The sequence below is a fragment of the Notamacropus eugenii genome, chromosome 5 (genome assembly GCF_028372415.1).
Source record: "Notamacropus eugenii isolate mMacEug1 chromosome 5, mMacEug1.pri_v2, whole genome shotgun sequence".
Classification (NCBI taxonomy): domain Eukaryota; kingdom Metazoa; phylum Chordata; class Mammalia; order Diprotodontia; family Macropodidae; genus Notamacropus; species Notamacropus eugenii.
Window position 1 is genome coordinate 443,360,854 of NC_092876.1, and position 24,881 is coordinate 443,385,734.

General features: G+C 36.0%; 1 protein-coding gene across 11 annotated transcripts in view; it reads left to right on the plus strand.

The window, feature by feature from the left end:
• The window catches only part of DMD (dystrophin), a 2,329,373-nt gene that overhangs the window by 1,560,818 nt on the left and 743,674 nt on the right, over window positions 1-24,881 (plus strand). For all 11 annotated transcript variants that reach the window (XR_011968542.1, XM_072616876.1, XM_072616880.1 and 8 more), the window contains one exon: window positions 10,855-10,963. Coding sequence is in view for 10 of the 11 variants with exons in the window: in XM_072616876.1 (XP_072472977.1) it covers window positions 10,855-10,963 (109 nt within the window). In the remaining variant the exon portion in view is untranslated. The remainder of the gene's footprint in view (window positions 1-10,854; window positions 10,964-24,881) is intronic.

Below are 24,881 nucleotides of genomic sequence, written 5' to 3' on the forward strand. Positions count from 1 at the left end.
GAGCTACTGCTTTTACACATTTTCAAGGAGTAATATCCATTCTTTAAAACCACAAAATTAAGAACACAACAAAAGAGAGCAGTGAAACACGTGTATGACACAAAGTCTAGCATGTAACTGACAGGCAAACTTCTGAATATGAGGAAACCCAGGCAATGCAGCCTAATCCAAGGTCAGGCTTCTGATTCAGACCAGTAGTAGAAGCACTCATACATAAACATTTCTGCCATGAGCTGAAATCATATCAAAATTATTGCTTGGACCAAGTAACCCAAATGCCACTATCTACTTTGTGAAAGTACTCAAGCTATTTTCATTCTATGCAGCACCATGGTCAGAGCTTTTGGAATAGATGTGACCCCCCCCTAAAGTGAGGAACTATTGATAGTTGTTAAAAACCAGAAAATACCCCTCAATTTTAAAATTGATTCATCCCCCAGGATTGTTCAGACAGTTGGCATCTCAGTCAGACTTAGGATTCATAGTGGAAATGGGCATAACCACCTTATATTTCAGTGGGAAAGGTCAACTAAGTAATCATGCACAATAAGGCTAGAGAACAGCTTGAATGGGGAGCAAAATGCTTGTGTGATTAGCTCTGATATTTTTTCAGTCCTTCCCCCTGGGAGGAGTGAAAGGAAAGTTATCAGAGTGAAGATGGGAAGCGGGAAGCACAGGTAGCTAGTTCTGTATAGAGAAATAGAGATGTAGATAGATTTAGATATATAGTTATATGTGTAGCTATATATAGTTACAGTTATATAATGATTATAACTATATATATATACACATACATGCATTAAATGTATAATATACATACATACATACATACATACAGAGACAGAGAGAGAGAGAGAGAGAGAGAGAGAGAGGCCTCCCTATGAAACACCCAGGTAACCCCTTTAGTAATCAAGGTAGAGGAACAGTCTTCCCATTAGTTTCCACCAAGGTATAGATAGCCCCTTATCATTTTATTAGCTACAACTGTGAAATGAAGACGTGCTCTGCATCTCACCTCTTCAACCCTGTTCCCATAATTGGCTGTCAAGTGTACCACTATGGACCCAGTAGTAGACACCCTCAACAGAACTGTGGTACAGATGTAATTAAGCTAAGCTGAAGAAGGGGTTTGGGTACCAGAATAAACCAAGAAGGCTGAAATACAATATACACCTCTTTTGGCCATGACCAAATTCTGATTAGTGGAGGGAGGATCCGTCAGCTATGGGAAGAAATACCTTTCACTAAAGCACAAAAGCAGAGCCTGACGACTTCTGGGGATGACATATCTGATCTCAGGGATCTCTAGCTTTGTGTAGGCTGCCTCCATCCAGATATTGGGAGTGTGCCTTCAATAGAAGTTAAAGGAAGACATGGGGAGCTAAACTCTACCATCTTGCATCTTTGCTAAGTGTTTTACAAACCCTTTGATTAATCTTGCAAGTATTTACATTGGTTCCAAGTCCTCATGGTGGTAGTTTATTGAGCCTGGCCAAGAATTCATGTCTTTTCCAGTCATCATTAAAATAGCTTGTTTTCTTTATAATATATCAGTAAAGGTAGAGCATTTTTTTTCTCCATTTGGCAAAAGCAAGTAGCATATTTCAAGTCTTGTGAGATTTGTAGCTAGTTGTATTTTCAATGTCTTAGGGAGGTGCACAATGGATTGATCACTAACAAGGAGTCAAGTAGAACTGAATTTCAATCTTCCCAGCTCTGTGACCCTTGGCAAGTCACTTAACTACCGTATGCCTCAGTTTCCTCATTTGTAAAATGCTAAAATTGTAAAATTACATTTCCTCAAATGTAAAATGAGCACCTACCTCCCAGGGTTGTTATGAGGAAGATGAGATAATATTTGCAAAGTACTTTTCAAACCTTAAAGTGTTATACAAATGCAAGCTATTATTATTGTCATAATTAATTAATTATTATCACCATTATTATTATTAGATACTCATTGCTAATTTAAAGCTTATTTGATAATTTCTCTTCTGCTAAATTGATTATCTCTAAAATTTTGGGGGGAAAGAGTTCCCTTTCTATATTCCTAATATATCTTTCTATCCACATAAATCTGAGTCCCCTATAAAGGCAGAGTAATCAGCATAGATCATTTTTCATGTGAAAGCTTTTAAAATGAAAGCTACAGTATGACTGTATTCTGCTTTTATAAATCAATTCAAATATAAATCTAGAGTTTTTTGTTTTAGAGAACCTACTTGATCTCTGTTGATTATCAGTATTTTAAAAATGTGCTCTGGAATCTGTCTAGCTCACTCCTTTTCTTAGATCTGGGGTTGGCTTACTGGTGTTTATATTTTGAGAATGATTTCAAAAGTAAGCAATTTAAACTAACGTTTTAAAAAAAGTCAACAATGAATAGTTTATAATTTATATCCAACATCACAGTGGCATCTTCTGTTTCACCATTTACTCAAAATATTCATTGAACTCCTATTATTTGTGAGCCTTTGTGCTAAATGAGTCAGGGAAAACACAGCTAATATTTCTAATAGCTATTTCCAGTTATGAGAATTAGTAAGAAAAGTCTTTAAAAAAGTAAAATGATTCAAATAGAAAAAAAAATATATTCTCAAGAAATTCTACCAAAAGAACAGTCTCTTAAAATGTGACTATTTGCTAAAACTTTTATTTTCTGTAGCTAATATTATTTCAAGATGATTAGGATAATAGATTTAGAACTATAAAGTGACATTAGAGGTCATGTAGTCCAATCCCCTCATTTTGTAAAGCCTAGAGAAGTTAAGTGACTTGTTTGAGGTTACACAGTCATAGAGATGGAATTCAGCCTATGTCTTTTGACTCTGCTCACTGTTTTTTCCAGGGCATCAGTACAGGACTGCAGTTTATCTGATCACATCTGCCTAATTTATTATGAAATCAATTGTATTTGGTTATAATATATAGATATACTCTATTTCTAAATATACGTACTATTGAATTTTAGTTTTAGCGTTTTCAATGTTTGGTATAATATTTAATTTTACTAATGGAGGCCACCATCAGAAGCAGTTACAAAGAAAATAAAGTTCTCTATAAGTTCTCTATAAAAATTTAATGGAAAATAAAAGAAAAATCTACCCATCCAACCTATCATCTAGCATTTGTTAAGTACCTGCCATGCCTATCTGTAACTGTGCTAAATACCCCAGGATATAAAGGCAAAAACTGTTCCTGCAGCAAAGAGTTCCTAGTCTAATAGAAGAGAAAAGGCCCACACAGCTAAGTACACACAAGATTTATACAGGGTAAGTTGGAAAAGCAATTAGAGGAAAGGCAATAAAATGAAAGAGGAGTTGGAAGAGCTCCTTCCCAAAGGTCAGATTTTAGCAAAGAATTGATGAAAGCCAGGGAACCCTGGAGGTGGAGATAAGGAGGAAGAAGGAAGAGATTTCCAGGCTTGAGGGACAACTCATGTGATTCCCAAAGTCAGGAGATGGCATATTATGTGGGAAGGTCATGAAGGAGACCAGTGTCACTGGGTCCAAGATGGGGAATAATGTGTAAAAAGACTGACAAGGTGAAAAGGGGCCAGATTATGAAGGTTTTTAAAAGCCAATCAGTGGGTTTCTTATCTGATACTGGAGATAATGGGGAACCGCTAGAAGTAATTGAATGGAGGATGTGTGTGACATGGGACATTATACAAACCACACCCATACACCAAATAACTAGATTTTAGAAGTCTTTTTTTTTAGTTTATATATACATATATACGTATATATGTATATATACGTATATATGTTTTATAGCATATCAGCAAAACCACAGATTTTATTAACATAAGACGAATACCTTTAAACCTCCTGTTTTTCACACTCAACTCCCCATACTGAATGCTACTAGAATTAAATTAGTAATACTTAAAGTTCTTGATGGATCATCAAAGAACACTAGATTTTAATGAAATATTTTTTCATTCTATTCCATGGATCTTAAAAGATTTCTAATTGAGGGACTAGTATGAGACATAGTCTGTATTGTTAAATCAGCTTTAATTTCTATTTCCTTTCATCTTAAATACAAATGAAACTTAAAGATGATTGACATCAAGTAACTAAATCTACTTGTAATTTCTTATTCCATTAAAATTATGTTTTTCATGTATATACATATGTTTGTGTGTATATATGTATATATACATACATACTTGACAATTTTCTAAACAGATATTTACTATGACAAAAATTAGAAAAGCAAATCAATCTGCTTAATACTTCTGGAAGAAATAAATTAAACCAACAGACTCATGGATTTTTGTCTCTTGGGAAGCTGCTTGCACCTTGTTGAATAACTTTGAAATGGGACCCACCAAGGTTTAGATTTCCCACTGTCCCCCTCATCTCAACAGTGACAAAGATTAAGGCAGAATATTGGACATTAGGGAATCTGGATAGCAAGAAACATCAAAAGCATCGTGGAATAGCAAATACACTAAACAGTTTGGAGTACTTGAGGGTGTGCGAAATGCTTCCTCAAGATTCAGTAAAGTAGATTGCCCACAGTTGCTAGATATTAGACAAAATATATCATTGTACCATGGAATTCTATGGCATTATTCTTTGAAAGCACTGAAAGGGAATTTATGTAACATTTTAGTTATTTGTTCCCTAAAGTAGATGTCAATAATTTTTAATCGATCTCCTAGTAACTAACATTACTCCGATATTCCAGTGGGTCTGTAATCTCATCCGTATAGGTAATTCGTCCTATAATACAAATCACAGATATTCCATGCCTGTTCATCCTATATAATTCTTGTCCATGGACTCCCACAAATTTGACACAGGAGGTCCACCCAATTCAATTAATGTCAATAAGAGTTTATTCAGAGTGTACTATATACTGAGCACTAGAAATTGAGTATAAAAATAGAAACAGTTCCTTCCCTCAAGTTAAACAGATTTCAGAACATTAAAATGATTTTAACAAAAATCCTTACCATTAAATACAACTATTAATAGCTATCATTTATATAATGTGAACCATTTACAAAAAAGAACATTCCATTTAATTTTCACACCAACTCTATAAAGTAGGTACTACAAATATTTTCATTTCTATTTTATAGATGAAGAAACTCAGATCAGGAAATGTTATCAATTCTGCCTCTGTACTGGCTCTCACATCTGTCTCCTTCCTTTCCATTTCTATAGAACGTTTCTAGTTTGGCCCTTCTCTATTCTCATCAACGCTGTTATAAAAGCTTTGCAACTAGTCTTCCTGTACCCATCCTAATCTACCCTACACAGTGCCACCTGAGTAACTTTCCTAATACATCCACTCAAAAACCTTCAGTGGGTCCACATGGTCTAGCAAATAAAGCATAAAACTTATTTTTGTATTCAAGACCCTTGACAAATTGTACTTCTCTCAATTCCCAATTTTTATGTTGCCCTAGGTTGTACAGTCGATAGAGTTTTGGGTCTGGGGTCAGGAAGATTTATTTTCCTGAATTCCCCAAACTCATGGGAGGCTCTTAAATAATTGTCAAATTGAACTGAAACTTTATTTGGTCAGGGTCACAAGCAGGTGAGAAAATGTCAGGGTCATTACATCAAGAGGAAGGAGACTAATTCTAATTTTCTCTTCTTTCACTTAATGGCTTTCTTATCCTAGTCAAATTATTGATTTCCCTGCTTATGCTTTCAAGTGAATTTACTCTTGGCCTTTCCCAAGGCAGATGACCTCTTTCCCTCAAGCCTTAAAATGTTGAATTATCCTATGGTAACATATTCCTATACTAATGTTAAAAATTATAGGAACAGATAGGGTAAAAACTGTCTTGTTTCTTGTATTTGTATTTCCAGTGCTTAGCACAGTGTTCAATATAGTTTCTATCTATCTCTCTATCTCTTTATCTATCTGTCTGTCTGTCTGTCTGTCTTAGAGGAAACTAAGGCAAACAGAGGTTAAGTGATTTGCCAAGGGTCACATAGGTAGCCAGTATCTGAAGCCACATTTGAACTAAAGTTTCCTTAACTCCAGATGCAGTGCTCAATCTATTGTGCCTCCTAGCTGACCCTATATAATCCTCTATAAATATGTATATTTATTCCTGTTCTCTATACAAAAATGTACTATCTATAATTTATAACATAAGCAGAGAGGGAAAAACAAGAGCTAAACTATTTATGTTTTTGCCCTTTTCCTTAACACTAGAATTAGCTTTCCTCTAACTCCTCTCAGCAGTTCCCAGTTGACTACCACAGTCCTCTAAAAAGAAAACCCACAAAACAGACCATATAGTTCCCAAATGACTCACTTAGACAAAACAACAGTATAGAAAATATTCAAGATTTAAGAGGAGGAAAGTGGAATGAAGATAATGTGTGAACCCAATGAGTTCAAAGATTACATTTCCTTAGTGTTTCATTGTAGAGGGACTGGTAATACCTGTTATTCTATCTCTAATTCTTGCAGACTAGGAGTACAACTTCTAGCAATATACTCATTATAAGAAAATTTCACTGCCTTTGTACATACTGGAACAGTTAAAGACTTCTGCGGTTATTCAGTTGTTTTAGTCATGTCTGACTCTTTATGACCCTATTTAGGGTTTTTTTTCAGCAAAGATACTGGAGTGCTTTGCCATTTCCTTCTCCAGTTCATTTTACAGACAAGGAACTGATGTAAACAAGGTTGAGCAACTTGCCCAGGGTCACACAGTTAGTAAGTGTCTAGGGCCAGCTTTGAACTCACAAAAAGTTCTCATTGACAGCTACGTGATATGGTGAATGGGATTTGATCCTCAAATCCTCAAATCCCTTGGCAAAGATACCAAAGTGGTTTGCTCCTTCCTTCTCTAGCTATTTCTTACACATGTGGCAAACAGTATTAAGTGACTTATTCAGGGTCACACAGCTAGTAAATGTCTGAGGTCGGATTTAAATTCAACTCTCCTTGATTTGCAGCCTGGTACCCTATTCACCATAAGCAGTGCAGTGGCACTGCTTAAATTGGAGAAGCCTCTTAGTTTAGATCTGATGTTGGGACACGATAGCCTCACAAATCATTAGACATTTAGAAAAAATTTAGTTTGCTCCAACACAGCAAAAACATGGAACAATTATACAGTGGCCCTTTGTTGGTCTATACCCATTCCCTTTCATTTTCATCTGAAATTCAATAACTAGAGCGTTCTTAGGCATCAAGTCTGAGAAACCTCAAATCCCAGTGGCTAGGAGGTTTTTTGACCTAGTCTAAGAGGAAGATGCAAAGGGGAGTCAATGTTAATCAGTTCCCGGAGCAGGTGTCCTATCACAATTAGTAATGGGTTTTGCCCATTACTCTCAAGCCCATACCCTCTGTGGCCCATAGCACCCCACCAGAAATACCAAAAAACCCTTAAACTAACTAGAGACTCTGGAGATAAAATGACTAACATTGACTTCATGTTCTAAGTATCTGGTCCACCTACATAAATTATCCAACAGATGAGAGCTGTTGCTTCCATATATCACTTTATAAGTATAAGAGACAGTGTCTAGGGTATGAGGGGAAAGAGGTATACTAATGCACTCTTGGTGGAGTTGAGGGAAAAGGAGCACACTAATGCACTGTTGGAGTTGAGAAATGGTCCAACCATTTTGGAGAACATCTTAGAACTGCACCCAAAGGGTTATAAAATTGTGCTTACCCTTTGACCCAGGAATATCATAGCTACATCCATATGCCAAAGAAAGCAAAGGAAAAGTAAAGTGAACTATATGTAAAAAAAGTGCTTATAGCACCTCTTTTTGTGGTAGCAAAAATAGGAAACTGGGGGGATGCCTACAAATAGGGGAATGGCTGAACAAGTTGTGGTATATGACTATGATGGAGCATTGTTGTGCTATGAGAAGTGACAAGGGCGATGGTTTCAGAAAAGAAAACAAACGAAAAAATAGCAGAATCCATGGCAAGACCTATATCAACTGATGCAAAGTGAAGTGAGAAGAACCGGGATATCACTATGCATGGCAAAAACAATGCAGTAGAGATAATTAGCTGCAAAAGACTTGGTTAGCCTGATCAATCCAGTGATCCAAGACAATGCTAAAGAACTCATGATGAAAAAATGCTATCACAGAGTTCAGAGAAAACTGATGAACTCAAATTGAAGTACAGGTTTCTCACTGTTTTTCCTTTTTCATGATGTGGCTAATATGGAAATATGTTTTCATGGTAAAATACTAACTTTTTTTGTCTACCTTAATTCCAATTTTAACAGTTTCTGTTGCTCTTTAGTTGTGCCCAACTCATCTTGACCCCATTTGGGGTTTTCTTGGCAAAGATACCAAAGTGATTTGCTCCTTCCTTCTTTAGCTATTTCTTACACATGTGGCAAACAGTATTAAGTGACTTATTCAGGGTCACACAGCTAGTAAATGTCTGAGGTCGGATTTAAATTCAAGTCTCCTTGATTTGCAGCCTGGTACCCTATTCACCATATCACGTAGCTGTCAATGAGGACTAGCACCTCTGGTGGAAGGGCTCGCTGAGCCCTTTTCAGGGCTGCTCATCCATTTTTGGTATACATGTGTTGTTCAGCTCTCCTCTGTGGCTCCAAGAAGCTAGAGCATACACAGTGGCCATATCTGAGTTCCATCTGGGTAGATGGACTAAATGAGATTGAGGGCAACTCAAGGACTTCAGATCCATCAGTTAGTTGGAAGGGGGGAGTTATCTATCCCAAGCATGGGAAGACTTCTCCTGACAAAATTGGAAGATGAGAGTAATTTATTCCAATGTCTGTGAAGGTGGCTCAAGCAGGTGCTATGGAGAGCTTAGAGTCTGGTCAATCATCCAAGATGCCAAGGTCATTCACAGCATGATGGGTGAGCTATCGCTAGCATTCTTGACTACTGTCTTGTCATTGAACTTTGATGATTTTGGAAGATTTTGTGAAACTTTGCCTCACTTAAATTCAATTCACATAGAAGTCAAGGTGTAAACCCATCATGTCATTGATCATCTTCCCAAAGGAAGGGCATGCTTTGCCAGATTTCACTTGTGTAATTGAAATAATTTTGCTTACCTTCTTAGTATGTGGGGAAGAAGTGGGAGGGATGGAGAGAATTTGGAACTCAAAATTTAAAAAGAAGAGAATGTTAAAAAATAATCAATTGCTTTTTTAAAAAAGAGGCAGTGTTTAATGTCCAGAAAGTCAGCTTAGGAGTGCAGAAGGCCTGTAATTCAAGGCCTGGCACAGATCCGTATTCTCTATGCAACCCTTGGTAAGTCAGTTAACCTATCAATTTCCCAGGCAATTCTCTAAGACAAAAGCTTTGTAATCAGAACTCTTACTGACCTGTATTAATAGAAGGCTCTTCATTGGGAGTTTCCTATACCAAAGAAAAATGTCTATTCCCTGCAAAATAGTATAGCATAGGAATTAGCAGTACAGCACAGTATAGTATAGCTTAATAAAACATACAATATCATGCAGTGAAAATATGTAATGAATCTATTATCTTATTAGTATGGATGTTCTTGTATATGAATTATCACAATCTATACATGCCTCCCTATCTTGTCATATTCTGGTCAATGGTGCTTTTACAAATCTTTCATAGTTTCTGTCTAGTGTTCAGGGATTTCTTCTGGTTCTTTCAATATTTCAAGGATACCAGCATAACACTTGACCTCACTATCTGTTATTCTTTATTCTTACTATGTAATTGGTCCCACAAAATTTCCAGTTTTATGTCTCTGATGGCTTTATGTATATGTGTACACACACACACACGTGCGTGCGCACACACACACACACACACACACACATATATATATACATACACACTATTTTTTGTGTATATATCATCACTGCTCACTTGCACCCATTATGGCTCTTTATGTAGCCCAGATTGCATTTTGGGTCAACTACAATTTTGTCTATTTTGAGATTATAGTAGTCCAGAGTTCATAGCCATGAGAGCACCACTAGGAGAATGTTGATGTTAAAAAGCTGGGATTTGGCAGCAGGAAGTAGTTTGGAGTTATTGAAAGCAATTTCTGCTCTTGATCAGTGACTGTGGAATGACCATGTTCAGATTGGTAATACCTCAGTATAAAACATATCATATTAAAAAAAAAGTGGAAATGGCACTCAACAAAATGAAACTGATTTTTAAAAAATATCACTGACAAAATACATACAGAGAAAATCTTTGCTGAAAATGACACAATTTAAAGACACTTGGGGAATCAATTTCCATGGCATTACAAAAAAAGAGAGGAGATGCCAAAAACAGCACACAACAAATGGAAAAGATCATACATCATGACCAACAAATTATTAATTGATAATCAAAATTCCTGCCATTTTTTTTCATCTTTATGTAATAACATATGTGAGGTAATGGATAGAGAACCTACCCCAGATTGAGAAAGTCATAGATTCAAACCCTGCCTTTGAAAAATGGTACCTATGTGACCCTTGGGCAAGTCAGGTAACATTGTAGTACTTCTAGCAACTCTTTTTGAGTTGTAGAATAGGTATCAGTACAGACAGGAAAGAGAATTTCTCATATTAATTAAATAACATGCTCAGACCCAAAAATAAATCTTGTAAATGATAGCAAATCGGTGTTCTAACTTGTTTGTAACTTAAAATTTATCTAAAATAGTACCATGAATCCAGTGGATACTGAATAACTATTTGTAGAAGCGGTGAATGATTACATTTTGTACAGAACTTCTCAATCCATGAAATACACCCAAGGTCAATTAATTTTAAATAAAAATGTACAAACATAGTAACAATATCCAAGGCAATGAATAAAATAATGCAATAAATGTCTTTAAGGTGTTTATCTAATATGTAAAATGCATTCTTTTCTTTTAAAGAGAAAATTAGAAGACTTGAACTCTGACTGGAAGGCAGTAAATCATTTACTTGAAGACATAAGGGAAAAGCCAAAAGGGGTAACATCTGGACCTACTGTTCCTGGTGTCTGTAAGTACAATATAATGGATTATCTTGTTAGCAAGTAAACTAGAAGTATAAAGATTCTGCAGGTAAATATGAAAAGGGAAGAGTAATGTCCAGTTTTGCCTAATGTGAGATTAGTTATTTTTAATATTATATCTTATATAAATATGATGGATTTTTAAAATAATGTTTATGCTGTAGAAGTCTTGATAAAGAACAGATGTAACAAAAAGCATTTTAAAAACTCAGTATTAGAAAAAACTAAAGAGTGAGAAGCAAGAGAAAGAGAAGGAAGAGAGAGGGAGGAAGTAAAGAGGAGAGAGAGAAGAGGAGAAGAAAAAGGAGACAGAGAAGAAAAGGGAGGAGAAGGAGGAAAAGAGGGAGAAACAAACTGACCAGCCATCTAAGTAGACTTGGAAGGGGGAAAAAAAGCCTTCATTTGGCTATTTTCTAATCTTTTCTCCAAAAATGCTTCATACAGTCCGTTTTTATTTGGCATTCAATCTATTCACTGGGTAGAGGATTTGAATGCAATATTGACTGGTTCACCAGGGGAAAGAAGCATTAATATAATGGAAGGCTTGTGGAATAATGATAAAAAAAAACAAATAAACTAGACTTGACAATTTAGGCAGAAATAGCGGCATTCTTATCTTGCCATGTCTAATTTTCAAAGATCAAAAGGACGACTGAAAGTAATGTGAGTCAAGTCAGGTAGATTGTTTTTTGTCTTTTGTTGCAAATATTCTAAATTAGCTTTTTTTTTTTTTTAATAGCTTTGGTAGCCAGGAAGCATTTTAGTAGAAGGTACAAACACTATGTGAATTAAAAACCCATTCGACAACTTAGGGACTTTATTTTTTGTAAGGACTATGTTGTTTCCCTAGGGCTTTCTGAACATTCAGAACTATCTTCAGAGACATAGGAGGACTGAATATGGTGTGCAAGCATTATTATTTTTTTGTCAGTCTGAGGCACTAAACTTGCTATGTCAGGATCCATATTCAGCTGATTAAGTCAGGTCCATTTCTTTTTATGAGCTGTAAATTTGTGTTTCCTCAGCACATATGCATTCATTTTGTACTATATTATTGTCCACTTGAATTTGTTGTCTAGTTGGATAATATGCATAAGCCAGTTCCAATTTATGTACTCCAAAAGTTCCTATCACTGACAGTTGTTGGGATCTCGCAAGATATTTTACTAAAGTAGTAGTTTGATCCTCATGAGATCACAAGTCTATTTACAGATGAGGAAACTGAGACCCAGAGAAACAATTTAACTTGTCTAGGTCCCATAGCTAATTAGTTGCAGATTCAGGACTGGAACATCAGTCTCTTTGTTCTACTTGTGATTCGCTCCCTCCAGAATTTGATATTGATAAAAATAGGTTTATCTGGTGTTCTAGCAACTAGACAGTTCTATTAATTGGTATGTCACAGCTACAGTGTAATAACAATTTATGTCATAATCATGAGCCCTAAGGTATTACAGGAACCTGAAGTGTTTCTTGAGTTATTAAAGATTAAATTATATTCAGAATTGTTTTTATATCAAGTGAATGTTATTATAATTGCTTTAACTTACTAACAACATAACGTAGTTGATACCTACCAACATTGTGTAGTATAAAGAGAAATATACTAAGTGCCAAAAGAGCTTGTTATGAAGTTCAGTTTCTGGACTTTGGGGGTCATGGGTGAATCACTTAACAGCTAGCCCTTAATTTCTCATCTATAAGGGAATAACAGTACATACATTACTGACTTCAAAGCATTTCCATGAGGAACATGTGTCGTAAGCTCTAAAAAAAGAAAAGAAGGTGTTATTGCTTCCCATTTATTTCAACAAACATGATATTGAAGAGTCTATGCATATCTGTCGATGCTTAGCAAAGTCCTTCCTATGCCTTAGCAGGAAGCCTTCATGAATTTCTTTACGTGAAAAGAAAAGTTCACCTCATGGCTATCACCTTTGGGTGAAGAACTTCTAGAATTTAGCTAGTCTAGTCCTTGGATGAAGAACCCAAATCATTTCCCCAGCCCCTTGCACAGCATAAGTGCATGTTGTTTAAGGAACCCAAGATACTTTCATATCCTAAATGGACGTTTCCTTAGATATATTCTGTTGTCTAAAGTTTAACTTTAAATGGATAGTTGCTGTTAGGTCAGCTATATTTGTGATGCTGGTTTCGCAATATATTGTCTGAAAAAACAGAATTAGAAAATAGTACACTACCACATATTACGATTTAAATACAACAGGCATTGAAAGGAAAACAAAATAGAACAAAAACATCTTTACCCGGATGAATTACTTATAAACTAGATTCAATTCCTTCATCTTGCTTCATTTTGAGAGTAAAAAATTCAACTGATTATTCTTCTACTTTGCTAAATCAGGTGCATAAACAATTCATAATTCTGATGCGGTGAACCATCACTCACACTTATTTACATCGCAGAGAGAAAAGAGAATTTCTGAATACTGTAATCTCTACAGCTGCCTCTCATTTGCCTTGAATTCTTTTCATTTTATTGAATGAATGGATGACTCAGCATGCATTTAAAATCCTTAGCATGTGCACAGCACTGTGCTCTAGGCAGCAAAAATCAGAAGACAACTCAGCCCCTGCTCTCTAAAGAGTCTCAGATCTTGCTGATACGGAAACTTGCTCATCCAGTCTCTCAGGGAGTCCCTGATTCATTTACATACAAATAGCTTTCTAGGAGTCCTTTTCTAAAGAATTAAGATACCCTGGTAGAATGACTCAGGGACCAGAAGAACTCTTCTATGTTCCATGACACTCCCATTTGGGACTTCCCATTTATCTTCCATCCTCTCCTTTCCTTTCCACTGCATTGTTGCAGAACCAGAACTGCAAAAGATTACCAACAGAGAGAGCTCCCAGCTCCAATCCCTGCTTCTTACCTTGGGGGTCCTTAAATCAGAGACTCAGAAGTGGAAAGGACCACACTTTAAATCACACTTGTGGGTTGCCTCTTCCAAAATTTCATTTTGACAAAAATGAATTTATTTGGCATTTTAGGAACAAGACATCTCTGTGAGTTGGCATGTTTCAGCTACAATGTAATAATACACCGTGGGTTGATTTTTTTTTTTAATGGACTTATCTGGCATTCTTGCAAGTGGGAGACAATACAGTATAAACTGAACACATGTACCACACAGAACAGTCGAGTAGCAATAAAGAGACTGAAAGTCCTAATCCTGACTCTGCAAGTGATTAGCTGTATGACTTTGAACAACCTGAATTATTTTGGGGGGCCTCAGTATCTTTATCTTTAAAATGAGGGTTTAGGAATAGATCAGGGACTCCAAGAGTTCATTGATAGATTTCAAGGATCTATAAACTTAGATGAAGGAAAAAATTCACTCTGCATTTCAATATTATTGGTTTCCTTTGTAATTCTAGATATTGTACAAATTTAAAATATTCTGAGAAAAGGTCCATAGACTTCACTAGATTATCAAAGAGGTCCATGACACACACAATAAAGGTCAAGTCCTTCTAGAGCAGAGGATGTCCCTTAGTTTTTAACTAGCAATAGTTGGTCAGTCAGTCAGTCAATAATTATTTATTATGGTCCAATTCTGACCTTCTCTGATTTACAGTTTTTCATTCAAGTACAATGAAATGGAGAACAAAGGCAACATGAAATATTTCTCGCATACTCACGGCACATAAGGCAAAGCTTCAGCTCTTGGAACTAATAAAAGTGTACTGTACCTAAAGCTGTCTGCATTTCTCAGAATTAATTAATGCAGAATCCATCAACCTTGAGCACACTGCTTCACTTTTGTGTCCCTCCTGGATAGAGTTCATAATCTTGCCCCAGTTTTTAACAGTTACCACCATGTAAACAAAATAACTAGATCTGGAAGCCTACAAGGCACAAGGAAAGTGATATGCTTTTCTCTCTCAAAAGTAATGAAGACTTTTAAGTAACTTGCATGCATGAAGATTATTTTTTTAATTATAGAAAGAAATTATATAAATTATAGAAAGGAAGGAAAATTTAGTTCAAATCTAGTCTTACATACTTACTAGCTATGTGACCCTGGGCAAATCACTTAACCTCTTTTGCTTTAGTTTCCTCACCTGCAAAATAATAGCTCCCACTCCCCTGCACCCCCAGGTTGTTGTGAGGAAAAAACTAAAATAATATTGTACAGTACATTGCAAACCTTAAGCACTAAATATTAGTCATTACTATTCAAATTTATTAATCTTTGAAGATTGAATTTGAAGATGCACCATTCTCCTAAGATGAGTAATTTGATTCTGATAGGTTCCTTTTAAAATAAAAGTAAAGACTTGTTTCCAGTTACAGAAAAAGAAAGGTACAGTTCCTTTTGCAGCAGTCAAATTTCAAAGCTTCAATAGTCAACTAAACACTCCAAACCTATTGTTGTGCACTGTTGCAAGAAAAAACTATTGTTATTAAAGAAAAATAAGAAAAGGGGAAATGGTAGATAGTCACAGATATATTGGATTTATTATCTATGGCCAGCTTTAAATGGAAATTCCTCAAAGGTCAGGATGAACTTCTCTGTATTTGTGTTGCTTACATTATGTATTACCTGGCACAAAACATAAAGGGGCATTCATAAAGTCATGTTTGGATACCCTATCAGCATGGCATCAGACTAATTTGCATTGCTTTGGGTGGAAGAGCTATATGGGAAGACTTTCGAGTATGCTATATATTATGAAAGGCAAAGAAAGTGTGCTATTAAACCCTGCACTGAAAAAGAGAAAAATGAATCACTCAAGATGTTATTTATTTGTTCCCATTTGCATTTTTAAAGGTGGTTTTCATTAAATGTCAAGCTTCTCCCTTGTAAAGGTCTTTTACTATTCACGATTAACTGAATTTTATAAAAGCAAATAAGACCTCCAAGGTCAGGTCAGTATGTTGGGTTTTTATTTGTTTTTACGGAGGCAAATTTTGGTCCAAATGTTGCCTTACTCTACAGTTTTTTTTCTATTCTTTTTTGAATTGGGCATCTTTATACCATGGGATTTCATTTGTATAAGTCTATATCAGGCTGGGTTCAAGCTGGACAATTCTGAAATTATTTCTACTGGATTAAATTGTGATGACATTTGTGAGGGGGCAGCTTCAATGCCAGCATCTCCTTCAAGTTCCATGTTAAGAAAAAATGAGGCACTCACAAATCACTGAACCTTTAACAAAAGGAAGTTTATCTTGTCTTAACGCAGGGAGGGCGTGCAACATAGTTATAATGCAACCTAGCTTCTCTGACTCTGTTGTCTCCCTTTGTGAGCAGGTCTGGTTACCAGGGCAGGACGTGGTGATGTATCTGTGCTTCCGAAGTCCCCCAAGTCACAAGGGTCCAATTTAATGTGGATAGCACTTTCCCTTACCTTTAGGTGACTGAGAGTAGACAGTAATTGCTTCTGTTCTGATAAGAAACTCAAAGGATCTTTCTCTCCCACACTAATTCTTTTGGGAAGTCAAAGTAAGTCACCTTTTGCCTCAATTCTTACCTAGCCTTTCATCACTGAACAGGTGTTGTCTCAGCCACACTGAGACCAGAGAAAGACCTTGGCTTAAAAAGGCCAGGGTCTCCCTTTACACTGGGAACATCCCCAGTTATCTTGACCTGTGTCTTGCCACTAGCCTCTAGTGACTCTAGAGAAGAGAATGAGGCTGATGACTTTGTACAACCTTGCCACACTTATATCCAATTCACTTGCAAGTCAAGACATCACCCTCCTGATGTCATTGGTATAAATAACAACTTGACCAAGAAAGCTGCCTGTTGAGGGAGGCAGAAGCCAATCAAATCCCAGGAACAGCTTTGTTTCCTTTCAGGGAAAACTAATCCCTATTGCAGAGAAACAGGGCCCTGCTCCTACCTTAACAATGTAGAGAGTGAAATCCGATGTTAAAATAATTAAAAGCACCTAATGAATCCACACTTTTGGTTATTTTAATTATGTAGATGCAAACAACTCTTAGAAAACACTCAAATTTCTTCCAATTCATGGTTGAATATCCTGCACCAGACCATGGAGCCATCTAATGAGTCTAAGAAATTAAATCCATATCCTCTCTCTGGATGTCTCATAGCCCTGAGCATTGACAGAGATACAACCTGGCATTTGGCAGCACAAGGATATATATGAAACAGTGTGCAATGAGGTTTCACAATCTGATAATACATATCATGCCACATGATGGTTAGTGGGAAGAGCCATAAAAACAAATTGGATACCTGGCAGGCTCAAGTCATTGTTAAGGGGGAAAAAAGTCATTGTATCCAGGCAGCATGGGACTCCTGGCCATAGATCAGTCTTTTTAATCAGTCGCATGTATGAGAATTCACACCATCAGCCGTATCACTTTTTAATATGAGGGACAGTGATATACAGTGAAATCTCTATTATTTAGAGGTTAATTATCCATTTTGTGGATTATGCAGGTCCTTTTTTCTCTCCCTTCTGACCTCTTGACAGTTTTATTGCTTGATTATTAATTCCATGAGAGGGAGAGCAGGAACAGGTAAAGAAAGAGAGGCTCCAATTAGTCAATTTTCAATTGTCAGAAGCCGTGGCAATGACTTTTATGGGGGAGGAGGCTTGAAACTAATGACGAAATGAAGTTTTCAGATTATTCGAGGATTTCAATTATCCATGCCCTCCATTACCACAGACAATAAAAGGCTGGCTCTAGCACGAATGTCTTCACCTTGGTATATTGTAAAGTTTTACTAATATAGTAGCCTTGCTTGAGATCACTGGGAAATATACCATTAGATGATACCTCCCATGCATTATGTCATTGATGTGCAGAGTCCCTCATATGGAAATGTTTTACATAGATGGGGAAGAGTAACTCATCTATATTATAGAGTCTTGTGTGTGTGTGTGTGTGTGTGTGTGTGTGTGTGTGTGTGTGTGTGTGTACAGGAGGCACTGAGACATTAAATTACTTCTTCAAGAAGCATTTATCAGAGACAGGACTTGAGTCCAGATCTTTTTTCTCCTGAGATGGACTGCTATAGCACATTATTTCGCTGTGACCTATATTAGCAAGGGGAAGGCAGGACTATTTAAAATTATTTTCATGTTACTAGTACCTATATAATAGTTGGGAGGATAATGTATGTATTCCTAATATGCCTCTGAACCAACAGGTGCTCAGGTTTAACCCATTTTCTGTTATCCAAATAGAGCCTCAACACCCCACCCTAACCACACACATAGTATTCCACTGAAAACCATGAACTTTACTCTAAAAAAAAAATCAAATATTCCAGAGAGAAATTGTGACAATATTGCATGCATATTGGAGAATAGTGTTGTGTTCCATAAGGTCATGGAAAGGTTAAATGATTCTCCCACCAATTCTAAGAAAACCCTAGGAAAATAATTTTATGACTATAATCTTCTTCATTTTGTTAATGATGTCATGTACAGTGGTGTCCACATCTCTTGGGACAAGTAATGATTATAATATGGGAAAACACTGGTCATGTGTGTGTGACTGTCTACACTAGGCTAACTCAGATACTCAGACTTCGTCCACATGAAACAGGGCAGAATTGTTTCCCCTACTTTCTTTCTCAGATGAATTCCAAATTGTGTGCCATACACATGCTTCAGTGTTTTCTTTTATTGTGTTTTAAATTCTGAGGTTTATTAAGAATGACTTCTTCCTTGGAAACGGGCAAAAGTTATAGCTTTTTAAAAGTACACTTGAATGACAGATAGTGAGAAGATTTGGTTATGGGTAATTCAAGCATTTCAAGAATTCTTCAAGGTCACAATGAAATAGACTCGATTGTGCCTGTGAGTAAATAACAAATGTCGTTAAAAATGAAAAACAGTGCCAAGAACTGACAAACTGTTGTTGAAAAACTCAGAAAATAAAGACACCGAGGGACCTGGCAAGTGGGATTGTTATTAATTCCTTCGTAGTGTAGTTTAAATTTCTTAAAGTTGAAGAATAGGAGCAAGGACATATAACAACAGTTGCTAATCATTGCTACAAAGAAAAACAAAAACAACAAATAAAAAACTTGTATGGGGAAGGCAACACACAGAATGGAGTAATGAAAACCAATAAAAAGGCTCTTAAGGAAACTGTTGTCAGACGCATCCAGATAAGTCTATAGGAGCTGTCCTTCTTCGTCAGACTAAAACAATAATATGCAAAATGTTTTAGAAATGTTTCACTTCTAATGGATCTGAAGGACTTTCATTGAAGGAATGATGAAATCTGGTGGATATATTGACATATAGAGAAGCAGTAATATTCCAGTTCTACAGAAATTCTCACATAGAAATGGAATACTACAGTATGGCTTTGAACCATACCATACATCATGAAAGGTTGAAAAAAATTGAAAAAAGATAAATATACTTCAATGACCTAACAATTCACCTGACTTAAATCCTACTGAAAATCTATGAACTGTGATAAATGCTAGGCTTAGAAAAAAACGGGCCATCCATAAGCATAAAGGGATGCTTAATATTTAATGTGATATACAATTTCATGATGAAGAATTGATGAATATATGTCAGAATCATGTGAAATCAATGCCAAATCATGTATGATAAGTGACTGTAGCAAAAGGAGGACATCATACATATTCAACATTTTACAAGATGCAAAAAGTTGGAAGAGTTCTTCTATAGGTCGAAATTTAATTATTTTTCTTAGTTATTTGAAACATACATGTAGATGTCATGCCTTTGTTAAACAATATGTTATTGTCATTTCAGTAAAGATAGATTTTTCTATAACCTAATACAAATCATTGTGATTCAAAGTCATCCCCTCTTGCTACATCATCAGTGGAAAAAGAGAAATGCATCTCCATAGACGTCAGTTTCCTAATCTGTAAAATAAAGAAGGTGTGATTTTAGAAGCCCCTCCCAGTTCTAAATCTATGGATCTATGCTTACTTTTCTTTTATACATGAATGTACAGCAAACATTGCTTCATAAATATTACCTTTCTGTTGATAAATTTTGCCTTCTTCATGTTGATCTTCTTTTGCAAATTGTCAAGAAAATTTTAAATTTTAATGTGGCATTAGCCAGCCCATGACAAATACATTTAGGATAGGTTCAACCTATCCCTGAATATGCCTATGTAGAATAACTAGGGATGGGGGCCAAATCTATAATTAGTGTGTGAAACTCCTAACAATGCAGGGTTTTACCTTCTGTGCATCTGCTCTCATACGTAGCCAATATGGGGATTTGGTTCACTTGACTATGAATATTTGTTACCAGAACACTTTTTGGTTGTTGTTCAATTGGAAGTTGGCCAGGAGAGAGAGACAGAGTAAACAATAAGAAAAAGAAAAAGAAACAAAGAGTGTCATAAGCATTTTATTTTTAAGAGAGCAGAAGGAAGACCAGGAAAAATTACTGACAACCAGGACAACTTTGAAAGTTATAATTTGAATTCATTTTATATGCGTGTGCTCATACATACATACATATATATATGCAAATTAATATACATATACACATATATTTGTGGGTGTGCATATATTATGCACACATATATTTAATATATAATATCATTTAATATATAATATATGCATAATATACACATACTTATTAAAATAAGCTATACATAATAGAGATTCATAGTTTCTTGTAAAATCCTTATTTTTTTATTCTACTATGTGTGGAAATAACTCATTTGATTTAGTATTTGTTAAGTTCAGAAAAAAATTTATTTTAAAACAAAATAAAAAAGTTTATAGCCTTCATTGCCTAGAGCACTGAAAATTTAAGTGACTTGCATATGTTCACACAGCTGTTATATGTTAGAGGCATGACTTAAACCAAGGTCTTCCTCACTTTAAGATTCACTCTAATTGTTCTACAATATCTTGATGGGTAAGTTACTTCAGCACTAGAAAAAGAAATGAAGATTATAACATCCCCTTTTTTTATGTCTCTGTGGTCATTATCACAGCTATTTAATGAAACCATGGTCATAACTAAGATGTGGCCATCAGAGCTTGGCTCCAGGGCATCAAAATTCAGAGAGCACTGATAACACTTCTGTTTTATCAGGTAGAAAAACTGAACTTAGCATTTAAAAAAATAATGAAAATAGGAAACTGCCAATTGATAGCTTTCCCCAGGAATGACCATGCTTTCACAGTTTCCTTCTCTTTAGGGGCCTGTGTCTGGGGGCTTCTCTTCAACCCATAAGATGTTATCTTAGGTTCTTTCCCCCAGAAAAGGCCTTGAGTCCTGAAGTCTGGAGTATCTAACTAAGATCTCTCACCCTCCCCTACCCTAAAAACTTAATTTATCTTGTTAAAGTGATTTGCAGTTGCCTTTTGGGCTGCTTGTTCTATTTGGTGCTTGCCCTGGGTACAAGAATTGCTAATTATGCCTTTGGAGAGAGGCCCCAAAACTACCCAAGAGGAGATAAAGGCATTCTACTGAAATTCCAGGAGAGGAGAGACTGTATTTTTTGCCCCTCCTTATTTTCTAAGGGAATTACCTTCCATTCTTGGGTTTAACTTTTCCCAAGGATTGCTTACTCATAAATGTAGGGATTTTTTTCTTTTTCTATAAAATGGAAGAATTACATAGTACCACTTAATTTTTAAATCAGTTCTACACTTCACCATGATCAGAAGAGAAGTCAGTTATTTTTCAGGATATTTTTCCCCCTTCCCCAAGGAAACATATGTCTTTGTCCTTCACTCATGTGGTCTGTGTTTAACAAATAAAAACTGAGTTCAGAATTGAATCTTACACATTGATTGGAGATATTTTCAAGGTCAGGACAACTAAGTTTCATAAGAGGTTTTATTTTTCAATACAACTGACATTCGCCACTATCAGCCAAAAGACAAAGTTGTCTAATAAAGCTTTCAGATTCAATTTACTCTCTGCATACAGCTTGAGGAATCTCTGGAGGTCATGCACAGCATGTAGTGCAACCCCAACAGGGAGAAGTGATGAAAAGAGCCTGGGCAAAAAGCTGACATTGTACCTTCAAAGCTGCATGAATAGAAATATAATAAGCAAGTTTATAGGCATAAATCTCTGTGATTCTGGGGATTTCTGTCTTGATCTCTGACTCCCTGGAATATTTGAATTCATGGATTTGGAGCTATTATTAAAGTAAATAAATACAACATATGAGGAAAATATGCTTAAACAACAGAGATCTGATGTAAATTGGGAAAAACAAGGTTGCTGCTTCATATGTAACTCAGTTGTAGGGTCTCTAAGGCTTCTGAGTCTGATATGTTTCTGGTAATAGTAGGTACAAGACACACATTTACAAATATCTACCTAATTCTATTTCCATTTTCCCCCTGGCTCTTGTTGAACATACTTAAGTTTCTTTAGGCACACTGGGTCGTGGGTATGTGAATGATTCACTGAAAGAAGTAGACTTGTAGGTTTAGTACTACAATTTCAATCCTGCTTTGGGAAACAATGCTTTAGAAAGTGAAATATAATTGAAATTCTAATTCTCGTCCTTCTTTGTGTTATCTGAAATTCCTGGCCCATACTGAAGCTGTAAGTGTAACCATAGGGCAGAAATGAAAATTCAGGTGGTAACCTCCCCACGTAGTCAGTGCTCACTTCTGAGCTCCATATCTGATTTCAGGCAATGAAAATTTGCCTAAAACCTATTTTTCATGCCACTGGAAGAACAGAGAAGATACTGGTACACAAGAGGCCAACATGAGAATCTCGACATTTCAGCTCTGTTGGTTCTTCGCTTTATTTCTAAGAATTCTCTATGTTTCAGTCAAGTACCAAATATTCAGTTTAACAACAAAATCATAACAAGAAACTATGGGAAAGGACCATTAATCACTTAATCCAGTGCCTCTCAAGGGTGGGAGTAATTATTATTGTTGTTCAGTCTTTAAGGCATGTCTGCCTCTTCCTGACCCACATGGGGTTTTCTTGGCAAAGACATTACAGTAGTTTGCCATTTTCTTCTCCTGGATTTAAGCAAACAGAGCTCCAATGACTTGCCCTGGGTCATACATCTAGTGAGGTCTGAGGTCTGATTTGAACTCTGGTCTTCTTAACTTCAGGTCTAGTGCTCTCTCCACTGAACCGCCTATCATCAACTGTAACAGTGAATAAAGAATATTTAAGATGCTGTTCATTTATTCTCGTTCTCTTTTTAAATGGGATTCTATAGTCCTCTTTCTTAATAAACAATTCTATGTTCTATAGACCTGGTCAAGTGGAAATTTGTCCTAGTATTTATTGGGTTCAGTAAATGAAGTGAATAAGACATCCTTGTCTCTTTTATCAGCATGACACAGTAAAAGTAAATTCATGGTTCTGCTGTTTCATTTTGATTTAATTTAGCGTATTTATTCAGTGTCTTCTATATATTAGACAATGTGCTGAGCACTAGGGGTACATGACTAACAGTAAAAAGCTAATTCCTACACTGAAGGAGTTTCTATTCTGCTTGTGAGACAGAACTTAGATGTAAATAATTGTGGGAGAAAAAAAAAGTTGTTTTTATTTTTTTAAAAACACTAACAGACAAGGCAAGACCTCACAGAGAAAATGACACCTGAGGTGAATCCTTATCAGAAAATAAGATGTGAGGCAGAATTAGAGAGTGCACAGGCATGAGAGAGTGCATGAAAACCACAGAGGGGACATTGAGTTCTGTGAACAGCTCAGACTCTTCACCCAGTCACAGCAGCAGCACATGCCATGGCCCAGGGCACAGGAGTTTGGTATCTTCTTTACCTTTCTTCTCAGCAGGAAAAAAAAATGAAGACTCCTTAGAAAGACCCTTCAAAGATGCAGGTCCATAGCAGCAGTAGATGTTGTACCAGGAATGCTACCAGAGCAGGCAACAGCAGCTACAGTAGCAGCTGAAAAGTTAATGTCTCTCGTTACTAGTCTAGGACTTAGGGATCAGGTAGGCAAGCACAGGATTCTCTCAGATCAGTAAGGCTGATCCCAAGAAAGCTTGTAAGCAAATGAAAGAGGCTAGACACCATTAGGTAACTATCTAAACTTCTTGTCATCTGCTCTACTATTAATTCATTCCTCCTTCCAGACAGTCATCTGGCAGGACATAGAATGTGACCTCTTTAGAGACCATATCCCCATCCCGCCCCAACCCCACACATGTATATGAAAGGAAAAAGGAAATTTATTAGCTGAATTTTTAATTGCATAATTAGTAGGTAGGATTGAAAAAAATGTATTATGACAGGGGCAGATAAAAATTTACTTCTTCCTTTTGGATCTACATATGTATGTGGGGATACAAATTTTAACTACAACAGCCATTAAAACTAAATATTAAAATTAAGTGAACTTTGATTAAATTTACTTTGTTATACCATGATAGGGAAATAGTGACCAGCCAATGAGTCAAGCCTTTATTGGTATATGCAGAGTGCCTGCCTGGGACTATGCTCACTGGCTAATTCTTTGTTACGATATAAAATAATGAAGCATATTCAGTGATATTACCCATACTGAGTAGTATTAGTATTATATTCAGTGAAAACAAAAAAGTTGTTTTGTGTTGTTAAAATATTTAATGGTGTTCATTTAATCTTTATCTCATCCTTTTTCCATTTCTTTTTATGTCTTGTTTTATCATGTACAGACAATATTAGCCTTAAAGTACATGTGTTCATAAATGCACAGTTATGCAGACACATAAATATATATGGTTCTTCACACCTGCCAGTCTTTCCCTTTCAAAAAGGTAACACAAAGATCTTTCTAATGCAAACATCTGACTATCTTCTGAAACCTTCAGATGCTTTACAAAAACTCATAAGATTGAGAATAGTAAGAAATCTTATAGATCACCTAGTTACAGAATCACAAAGTGTGCGTATTGGAACACATCTGACTACCCAACCAGTACAACCTATGCTCAAGAAAAAA